The following is an 11619-nucleotide window of genomic DNA, read 5'->3' on the forward strand; positions in this document are numbered from 1 at the left end:
TCAGGCCTGCTGATGTCAGAGAGCCCCGCCCCCAGCCCCGCCCTACCAGACATCTCCATCAGCTGCTGCTGCCAGCCTACTGAAACTACCAGGGAGTGGGTCCTCCGGAGACTCCGGCTCCTGCAGGAGAAGCACTGGTGGCTGGATGAGCAGATCACTCTGCCCACCCAGATAAAGAAAGGTCTGACCACCCCTCCCACTGAGACTGAAAGATATTTATAATTAACAAAACATGCCATGAAGCTGTTCTCTGTTCATCAGTGTTCTGTAAAGCCTGCCAGGACAGATCGGGTCTGTACGCCAAAGTGTCGGCCATGTTGCCACTGAGAGTGGCATCCTACATGCTGATGCCGTACACACTTCCTGTTCAGTCAGCTTATTCAGTGGCTCAGAGGTAAGCATCACGTCTCATCACAGGTTGTGTTTACATGTTTCTGACCTCATTCTAAACCAGATCAGACTATGGTCCATTCCACAAAGCGGGTTGAGTATATTAATCCTGAGTTGAAGGAAACTCTGGGTTTTTTTCAGAAAGCAATGAAAGTCTGTGACCATGGTAACTGAGTTTATTACTATGGTAACTGACTCCAGGAAATAAACCTCCTCTTTGGCAGGTTTTCTATCAGAAACCCTATCAGAAAAAGCTGGAGACTGAACAATATTGGCATGTGGGAGAGGGAAGCATCATATCACAGTGAAGCACAGTGGTTAAAATATCTAAGATCGGACCAAAGCGCCCGCCCTGAACAAGGCCCATTAAGTACCACGGTGGCAGACATACAACAAAGACTCTCAGGTATGAAGAACTGGTCAGCACCTGGCCTGGACATGATCCATACCTACTGGTTGAAGACACTAACTTCACTCCATGAGCACCTAGCGGCACAAATGAACCATCTGCTGAGGGACCCTGAATGGCTGACCAAGGGATGGACAGTCCTGATACTAAAAGATCCCCAGAAGGGAGCAGTCCCATCCAACTATCGGCCGATAGGTTGTCTCTCCACAACTTGGAAGCTCCTGTTGGGCTAAGATGGATCAATTGGGCACATGGATCAGTAATTACAGGAATTGGTAAATAATGGGAAAATCTTCTATTGATGATATTGTGACTCTGTAAGGGAATCAGATGGTCAGCCGATTAATCGACAAGACCAGCTATGGATGCCGACTCAGGAGTTTGGCCTTTCAGCTGATTTTGTCTTAACCCTCTGGTGCATGAATTATTACAAAGCAGTACCACATTTTTTAAATTTAAATATTTTACTTCTACAGACATGCACATTGATGTTTTTCTGTTTTTTAATCTTATTTTAACTTTTACTCAGTGTGTTAATTTTTCTACTTTATCTATGAAAATATTTATAAAATAATATCTTGCCATATTAATATAATATATATTTTCTATAAAAACACCTGGATCATTTTCTTGTCCTGTTTATCACTGAGGTAAAGTTGGTAATTACAATGTATGTATATATACTATATCAAATGTAGTTATTCTTTATACGTGGCAGAGTGTTGGTGACTCACTAATGTCCAATGAAGTTGATAATTTATGATCCACACCCATGCATACATTTAAAAACAGCCTTTAAATATGTGTCCACTGTAGTGGACACTATGCACCAAAGGGTTAATATTTGTTCAAAATTCTGCAGTAAAATAGCAAGTGCTTGGTCTTGGTGGGGTCATTGTGTACAATATTCAAGTAAAAGTATCCTGTACCTTGAAGCCTTCATAGCAAGTAAAAGTAAAAGTAACTTTTATCAGTTCATGAATAAAGTAGACTTTTTTCAGCTTTTATTTTATTTACATTAATTAATGTCACAACTTTTACCACATAGTCACTGGACGTTTAGTTGATCACCATGAAATGGAATTTCACCAAAAACTTCATTTACTTTCTTGTGGACATTATCACAGATAACCTAACAGAGGCTTACTGTAATACACTGTAAACATGCTCCACTAGGAATGTGCATCTGGCTTGACCGTGTGGCGATGGCTCACATGACCGCAGTTATTCTAGTCTGTTGCCTCCATTATGGGGTAAAACTATGACAGAAACAGCTGTTAAACCTTCCTGCTTCTGCCTCCACACTGAGCTTGGGAGGCTGTAGCAAGGTAATTACTCCTAGGTGAAGCAGCAGCCAGCTCAGAGTTAACTCCCTTCACTAGCTTCAAGGTTAGCTCCTTTTACTTTACCCAGCAGCAGCTAGCTTCAGTGTTAGCACCCTTCACTTTATCCAGCAGCAGCTAGCTACAGTGTTAGCACCCTTCACTTTATCCAGCAGCAGCTAGCTACAGTGTTAGCACCCTTCACTTTATCCAGCAGCAGCTAGCTACAGTGTTAGCACCCTTCACTTTATCCAGCAGCAGCTAGCTACAGTGTTAGCACCCTTCACTTTACCCAGCAGCAGCTAGCTTCAGTGTTAGCACCCTTCATTTTATCCAGCAGCAGCTAGCTTCAGTGTTAGCACCCTTCACTTTATCCAGCAGCAGCTAGCTACAGTGTTAGCACCCTTCACTTTATCCAGCAGCAGCTAGCTACAGTGTTAGCACCCTTCACTTTATCCAGCAGCAGCTAGCTACAGTGTTAGCACCCTTCACTTTATCCAGCAGCAGCTAGCTACAGTGTTAGCACCCTTCACTTTACCCAGCAGCAGCTAGCTTCAGTGTTAGCACCCTTCATTTTATCCAGCAGCAGCTAGCTACAGTGTTAGCACCCTTCACTTTATCCAGCAGCAGCTAGCTACAGTGTTAGCACCCTTCACTTTACCCAGCAGCAGCTAGCTTCAGTGTTAGCACCCTTCACTTTATCCAGCATCAGCTAGCTTCAGTGTTAGCACCCTTCACTTTATCCAGCAGCAGCTAGCAGCAACCAGCTTCAGGGTTAGCTCCCTTCAATTTACCCAGCAGCAACTAACAGCAGCTAGCTACAGTTGGTATCAGTAGTACCTCCAGAAGGAGGTCTATACATGCAGCATAGGACTAGGTTAAATATTGCAGATGAGTCTAATCATTGATCACACTGTGATCAGATTGAAGTGATTCATGGGAGGAGGGATTTTGTGTCCATGTTGCAGCATCCTGATCAAACTTCTGATCTGCATCATTCCAGGTTTGTGGAGTGGATCCCAGAGGTTCCTGCTGATGTTCGCTGGCTGTTCGGTGTTGCAGGTGATGTGTATCGACAGGCCTGGAAACCCAAACCAGGCAGCTCCTCCAGGTACCAGACCGTCCACTGATTCAGTCTATCGTCCTCTGGAAATGGATGATCTATAGATCTCTTCGAACCGAACCTGAGACAGAGAAGCACCTTTATAAGAACACAGAGGAAACAATTAGATGATCATGTTCTAATGATGGAGATGATGTGATTTTGAATGACGTTTACTCCGTCTCATCCATACGATGTCTGTACTGTACTTCTGCTTTGTTCATAAATGAGTAACAGAAGTGAAACTCTTCCTTGTGTCATTGACAGTGATCCCTGCCTTAGGAAGTGTCTGAGTGTCCCACCGCTGCCTTCAGAGAGTCAAGCCCCCTTCCAGAGAGATATCCTGCCTGCTCTGTCCTCCCTGGACCTCCACGGAAACTACTGGGAGATCCCAGAGTCCACCTCCTCTTCATCCCATCACCATCCTCTTTTCACTGCCCCCTCCTCCCCACAGCAAGTCTGCTTCTTTGTCAGCTCACCAGATGATAGTGACGGCGACGTCCAGCAGTGAAATAATCCAGGACTCTGACCAGGACAAGGTTCATTTCAGCTCTCCCAGGGAGAGAACTGATCAACACCGCCTCATGTCTTTATGTCTGATTCCTTCATGTTTTAGTCGTGGCCTCTCAGTAAGCTTCTGTCACATTTATTTGTGTCACATTAAATTTTAACAGAGACCCTCTGATGGTGATTAACAATCCCAGGTCAGAACTCAGTCCATTACCTCCCCTCATTCAGGGACAGAGCAGAAGACTACACAACCACTGTGAGGTCCTGTGTTTACAGCTTTTATTCTCCATATCATCCTGTACAAATGTTTTTCTGTCAATATTACAGTCTGATTTTATTTGATTTCACCAAACACATGTCAGGATTTTCTTTCTTGAAGATGGCGTTCACCACTTTCTCAGCAGGTTTTAAAAATGTTTCACTTCCTTATCTTGTTTCAGTGGTTTTAACATCTAATAGCTCACAAAAGTAAGTACACCCTCACATTTCATTTACCATGTTATTTTACACTGCTTGGCCCAAAAAGACTCCTTACCTGGATTTAACTAAGCAAACAGGTTGGAGCCTCCTATTGGATAATTCCTGCAGTGTGGTCACCTTCCAGCTACATCAAGTTATTTAACCCCAACTGAAGCAGCTGAAGCAGGAAAGACACATCTGTGGTTGTGGAAAAGATGTTGGTCTAAGAAGGGTCAGGCCATCAGCATCAAGCAGAGAAAACAACTAAGGAGATGCAGAAACTACTAGAACTGGGTTCAGAACTGTCAGACGCCTCTTTATAAACTAGAAGGATAGTGGGGAACCATCGTCTTCCAGGAAGAAATGTGGTCAGAAAAACATCCTGAATGATGCTGATCGGTGATCAAATAAATGTTTGGTGGAATCAGATGGAAGAAAAACAGCAGTAGAACTCAGGGCTATGATTGACGGACAGATGGATGGATGGATAGATAGACTAAAACTACTCTCCATCACGGGAGGATGAAGAGGGTAGTGAAGAGACACTGCTGAGATACAGAGATCTATTACACATTATGAAATTATTCAGTCCTGTGTGAGGACTTTCCTCATGACACATCATTGTCTCTAAAACGTTGTGTTACCAACATTTTAAGTAAAGGTCCAATTTATAAAAGAAAATGAAAAAATATCGCAGTACAAATCTTGTGACGCCATCTGACGGTGTGTCATGTTGGATATGTACAACCAGAGTATCTGAATGACTGCAATGACTTGCTGTTGCGGTTTAGAAATATTAAAAGGTTTGGCCAGTTTGTTGTCATACCAACATTAAACACAAATAGACCAGATTGAGCTGCATGTGTGAGTTGTTGTGACTGTCTGATTATATCTATGTCTGGATTTGGCCACATTGACATTAAAAACATGACTGCTGCTGTAACAATTGTATAACCCGCCTGTTTCCAGCTGTTGTTGACCTGCTGCTTGTAGGCTGACTGGCATCTGGACTCAATCTGTTGTGTCATTCTACTTCATATAAAGTAGGCATTGTTTAAATAAACTTTAACTATTATCACTGATTAGAAAAGTTTAACTAACGTTCAGTAATAATTTAATAATAAGATTAATGACTAGTAATGACTACATCTATATGTTACCAATGAAGTCTACTTTATAAAAAGGAACAGTGTAAGGAAAAAGACTCAGAAACAAACAATATTTATTACCACATCAAAGTCGGTGTCCCTTTGTACTTTATGTCGCTTCAGATAGAATCACAAGTCTGAATTAACTGACACCACTCAGTGTTTTTTGTTTTTATTCATATCCTTTGAGTGAAAAAGATTAAACTAAAAACAAAAATATGTACAATCTCCTCTACATCCTATACATGTTTTATACAAAAAGAAGAAAGGACTTGGGTCTATAAAGCTAAATCATGAAGTAGAAAAACAACCACTAAGCTTGCTAAGCTGAGTTTGTACAACATTTTTTTTTATGGATGAGGAAAAGAAGGTAGACATTATTCCTCCTTCCAAATTTGTAAGAGAGCTGTTCCATTTTTTTCTCATCTTCTCCTCTTAGGGCGGCCTCAGTGCTGTGCACCTTCCTCTAAATATTTTTCAAAGTTCTGTTTGGAGTACCAGGGGTCGCAAAGTTGAACAGCAGAACAAATGGCACTGGCTCTTCTTGGAGTACCAGGGGCACGAAGGCCATGTGAAGCTGGGGAAGAGAGTAAGAGGTGCTTACATGTAGGCAGGGGTGCTGCCAGGGTTTTTCGGCCCTGTGAAAAGAAACTGAAGTGGCCCCCCCCTGGAAACTTTGATACTGTAATACATAAAATTTGCAATTTTAATGATATTTTGAACATCACACCTAAATATGTGAAAAGAAAAACATGACAGTTAGGCTACTTGGTAGGGGGAGCACTAAAAATATAATTAAATTTATTTAGATTCAGTTTGCTGCAAGACGGATACTTTATATTTCAAAACCAATCTTTCTTTTTTTAAATACTTAAACAATTATCTCAAGATCAATTACTTAAAATACAGAACTTAAATACAAAATAACCTCTTCCATGAAAATGAAATGCATTTATAATCTGTGGAGAAACAAATCAAATCTCAGCTAAAACATCAAAAACAAAATGGCCACTTGTTTTGATGATTTGTTGTATTTGAACATTATTGCTGAAGAAGAGGCAACAAAAAAATAATACATAAAAATAAATAAATAAAATCAGAAGCAAATGGTAAAATAAATTAGGTAGGCTCACAAACAAAAACTAGCAGGACCTCATATGGTTTATTGTTTTATATGAACTGAATGTAATACGGTCACAAGCAAACCACTGTGGAGATTTACAACCAAACAACGGCTGGGAGCGTCTTTAAAATTAAATAATCACATTTTAAAAGGTAGAACTTTGTGTAATAACATATCCAGGAGTGCTATATGGTTGTTGCTAGTTAATCTTCTGATATCTAGAAAATATAAATATTTCTCTGGTTGGATTGAAAGCAGTCACCCAGTCTGCTGCACTAGAAATGTCTCTGTTCTACTGCAAAGAAGGAGCATGGGTCCCAAACTACTGAGCTAACCTACATTACACTGATAGCTGAGCATTTTCTTTACCATTTAAATCATTCTAAAATAAATACAAACTATTTTTAATTAATATTATTAATTCTGAACGTTTTTTTTCCTATTATATAATGTTTTTCCTCCAAAATAATCAATTAATTCAACGCTCAGCTGCTCACCTCCTTCCTCAGGGGCCACCTGGACATGTTCAAGTGGGGCGGGGAGGGGCGGGGAGGGGGGTCTGGCAGCATTTTCTTCGGCTGCTGGTGTCTGTTCGTGATTTTTTTTTTAGCAGAGCAGTTTGCTAATCGTTTGCCTGCCTTGATTAATTGATTAAAACAACAGTGAAATGAATAAAATCCAGTTTTCTTCAGAAATATGAGCTAATATGGAGCAAAGTGAGCTAGATTATATGAAGAAAGTCTAGAAGAGACAACAAGCTGATGTTCCACAACTTTCCATCAGACGAACTAACTGACCACCTCATCTCTGAAAGTACAGGGTGACGTACTGTCCACCCCTCTGTTCTCTCTCCACTCTCAGCTTGTTTCTTTTTTTTTAACTTCCAGATTTTTGAGGCATCCTGCCGTCTTAGCATCCACTCCCTGTATGGAGCAAGTGGACTGAACCATTTACGGGAAATCTAGAGAGGGGGGGGGTGTTCAGAAATGTTTCCAAAACAAAGAAACTTAGTGATACCAATGCATTATAACTAAAATTTTTGTGTGATTGTAAGTTTTTTCATTGAGTATTAGATAATTGTTAATATTACCATTGTATTGAGGGCCCTTCTGGGCCCCTAGAATCCGTCTCCTTTACCCCCCCTTTTCGGAGCCCCAGTGTGAGGGTGTGGTGTGACAGCCCCCTCACTAAGGTGAATGTGTTCCATATATTGTGACATTGTTTATTTGCTTAAGTTGTAGTTGTGATTTATTTTGGGAAAAGTCACTAACATCTCTCTCTCTGAGGTCTTGCTGGGCGTGACTTCATGGAGTGCACACATGAGGGCAGCCTAAGGACCCAAGCTGCTGGAAATTGTCCAATAATCACCTGATTGGGCTGAACCAGGGAGTCAGAGTAGAGAGGGATGGGAGTGAATGGGGGTTTTGATTAGTTTGTTTTCTGTGAATGTTACTTTAGCTTTTCTGTTATGTATTAAGTTTAGTTAGTCACAATGTATGTTCAGGGAAGTTATGTTGTAAATAGTAGTTTATTTGTATTTAGAAATATGAGGGACACCATCTTTTTGTAGAATGGTTTAACCAATAATTATTTAGGGGGGGGGGGGACAGAGATGTGAGTCAGGGTTTGTCTTTTGGTTGTAACTCTGACGCTGCTGGATTGATCTGTGATGATGCATGCTGTAAACCACCCGGCTATTGGTGAGCTATGTTGCAATGTAAAGAGAATCACTAACTTCTAGTAAAAGGAAACTCAGAGCTCTAAAAAGTGACTGTGGAGATTCTTTCCATGCATGTGCGATGCTTTACCCTTCGAGACTGCTGATTTTTGTCCTGTTTTGAGGGTTCCATAAGACAGACAGACAGACAGACAGACAACTTTATTTATCCCCGAAGGGAAATTGCGTTGTTACAGTAGTCCAGTAATAACATAAAAAATCCAAAGTGGAATAAATTAGAGAAAAAAATACGAATACAAGAGTGAATTGGCAGATAAAGTGCAGTGGCAAGATGAAGTAATAATGAAAATAGCTATCAGATATTGATATGTAAATATGACTATGTAAATAAAGGAAGTGCAAAGATAATACAGAATGTTGAATGATGTGCAAAGGATACAAATATTATATAATTGTATATCAGAGCGACAACTATAGGTTGCAGTAAGTACAATGGTTGACTTAGTCCAGTTGTGTGATCGTGTCTCTGGCAGAGGTAGATGAGTTATGGAGTCTTATTGCAGCAGGAAGGAACGATCTCCTGTACCGTTCCTTAGAGCAGCGGGGTTGGATCAGTCTGCTGCTAAAACTGCTCTTTAGCTTGTCCAGTGTGTTATGGAGGGGGTGGGAGGGGTTGTCCCTGATTGCCAGCAGTTTTGCCAGCATTCTCTCCTCCACCACCTCCTCCAGGGTGACAAGTTTAGAGCCGACAGCAGACTCTGCCTTTCTGATCAGTTTCTTCAGTCTGTTGGCGTCCTTTGCCTTGATGCCCGCACCCCAGGACACTGCAGCAAAGAAGATGGCGCTCGCCACAACAGACTGATAAAACATCTGCAGCATCTTATTGCAGACGTGAAAGGACCTGAGCCTCCTTAAGAAGTAAAGCCGGCTCTGCCCCTTCTTGTAAATGGCGTCTGTGTTGGTGGACCAGTCCAGCTTATTGTTAAGTGTGACGCCTAAATATTTGTATGAGTCCACTGAGTCCACATCTGTCCCATTGATGCAGACAGGAGAGGGCAGAGGCTTTTTCCTCCTAAAGTCCACCACCATCTCTCTCGTCTTCGCCACGTTCAGCAGTAGATAGTTCTCCCCACACCACCTCACAAAGCGGTCCACCAGGTCCCTGTACTCCGCCTCCCTCCCCCCCTCCACACATCCCACAATGGCCGTGTCATCAGAGAATTTCTGCAGATGACACGATTCAGTGCAGTACTTAAAGTCTGATGTATATGTGGTGAAGAGGAAGGGAGACAGCACAGTTCCCTGGGGGGCCCCAATGTTACTGATCAGACGATCAGACACACAGGTCTGTAACCTCACAAACTGCGGTCTGCCCGTCAGATAGTCGTCTACCCAGGCGACGAGGGGAGCACTCACCCACATGTCCAGAAGTTTGGCCTTCAGCAGTCCAGGCTGGATGGTGTTAAAGGCGCTGGAGAAGTTGAAGAACATGATGCGGACTGATGTGTCAGGTCTATCCAGGGAGGAGTAGGCCCTCTGCAGCAAGTAGATGATTGCATCATCAACCCCAACATGGGGCTGATATGCAAACTGGAGGGGGTCTTGTGATTGGCTCACCAGTGGCCTGAGGTGCGCCAGAACCAGTCTCTCAATGACCTTCATGATGTGAGAGGTCAGTGCTACTGGCCTGTAGTCCTACAGTGCAGTAGGACGTCCTTTTTTGGGCACTGGGACCAGGCACGATGTTTTCCAGAGCACTGGCACTTTCTGAAGGCGTAGGCTCATGTTGAAGAGGTGCTGGAGAACTCCACAGAGCTGACCGGGACATGCTTTCAGCACATAAGGGCTGAGTCTGTCCGGTCCAGCGGCTTTCCTCTGTCTGAGTCTCTCCAGTTCTCTCTTCACCTGGCTGGATGTGATGTGGAGTCCAGACTGGGGGGTAGGGGGTATAGCAGGTTCTGAGGTGGATGTAAGCAGTGGGCTGGGTGGTGGAGGTGACAACAGAGGTGCTAAGAGGTGTCTGCAGCCGGAGGTGGGGAAGAGCTGTGGGGGCTGTGAGGAAGTCCTGGGGGCAGGAGATGAGAAAGGGTCCCAGTAGGTGGTGGTGTTGGTGGGGGTGGGGGTGGGGGGAGGTGGGGAGTTGTTGTATTGAGATTGAGATGCAGAAGAGGGCCTGCCAGTGGAGGAGGGGTTGGAGTTGAACCTATTGAAAAACATGTTCAACTCGTTGGCACGTAGCTTGTCCCCCTCGGCTGCACACCTCTCCTCTGAAAGCCTGTGATCTCTCTCATCCCCCTCCAGACGTCCCTGGTGTTGTTGTCCCCCAGTTTGCTTTCAAGTTTCCTCCTGTAGTTGTCCCTGCTCTCCCTTATGCTGTGTTTTAGTTCCCTTTGTACACGCTTGAGTTCAGCATGATCCCCCGATCTAAAGGCTCTCTTCTTCTCATTAAGAAGGATCTTCAGGTTGCTGGTAACCCACGGTTTGTTGTTAGGGTAGCAGCGAACCTCTTTTGTGGGGATGGTGTTTTCAATGCAGAACCCAATGTAGTCAGAGACACAGTCCGTCAGGCCATCGATGTCCTCACCATGTGGCTCATACAGCGCATCCCAGTCCGTGGCCTCCAGCGCTCCACGCAGTGTTTCCATGGCCTCAGGAGACCATTTCCTCACTGTCCTCACTGTGACTGGGTGCTGTTGAACAACAGGCTTATATGATGGTGAGAGCAGGACTAGGTTGTGGTCTGACCTGCCCAATGGTGGCAGTGCAGTGGAGCTGTATGCATCCTCAACATTTGCATACAGCAGATCCAAAGTCTTATTTTCACGGGTGGTGCATGTAACAAACTGGTGGAAGGTTGGAAGAGTGGATGAGAGAGACACATGGTTAAAATCACCTGTGATGACGATGAAGGCCCCAGGTTGTTTAGTCTGTAGTCCCGCAGTTACAGAGTGGATGACGTCACACGCTGCTTCTGCGTTACCAGACGGTGGAATATAAACAGTTATGGCGATAACACTGGTAAATTCCCTCGGCAAATAATATGGGCGAAGTCCGACGGCGACAAGCTTGATGTCCGGGATGCAGAGCTGCTCTTTAATGGAGACATGACCGGGGTGACACCATCTGTTGTTTACAAACACGGCCAGGCCTCCTCCTTTCTTTTTGCCGGTCGCGGTGGTGTCTCTGTCGGCTCGGACTGTCTGGAAGCCGGGGATGGTGATGTTAAAGTCCGGTATCTGGTCGTGCAGCCACGTCTCTGTGAAACACATAATACTGGACTCTCGGTACTCCCTCTGTGTCCTGACGAGCGCTTCCAGTTCATCCACTTTATTTGCCAGTGATCTAACGTTACCAGTGATGACTGCAGGGATGTAGGGCTTAAACTTTCTTTTCTTAATCCTCCGTTTAAGCACCGCTCTGCAGCCTCGCCGTCTCCTCTTAAGCTCCTCGGGTATGTAGGGCCTCTCTCCAGCCGAGA

At 43.8% G+C, this 11619-nt stretch overlaps 1 protein-coding gene across 1 annotated transcript in view; it reads left to right on the top strand.

Annotated features, from left to right (window-relative positions):
- Positions 1–5043, top strand: part of pnpla3 (patatin-like phospholipase domain containing 3) — a 16442-nt gene extending 11399 nt beyond the window's left edge. The window contains exons 6-9 of the mRNA XM_041977556.1: positions 5–181; positions 262–394; positions 3125–3232; positions 3491–5043. Coding sequence (XP_041833490.1) covers positions 5–181; positions 262–394; positions 3125–3232; positions 3491–3734 — 662 coding nt within the window. The 3' untranslated portion in view covers positions 3735–5043. The remainder of the gene's footprint in view (positions 1–4; positions 182–261; positions 395–3124; positions 3233–3490) is intronic.
- Positions 5044–11619: the final 6576 nt, after the last annotated feature.

This window comes from Melanotaenia boesemani, chromosome 23 (assembly GCF_017639745.1).
Source record: "Melanotaenia boesemani isolate fMelBoe1 chromosome 23, fMelBoe1.pri, whole genome shotgun sequence".
Lineage (NCBI taxonomy): Eukaryota > Metazoa > Chordata > Actinopteri > Atheriniformes > Melanotaeniidae > Melanotaenia > Melanotaenia boesemani.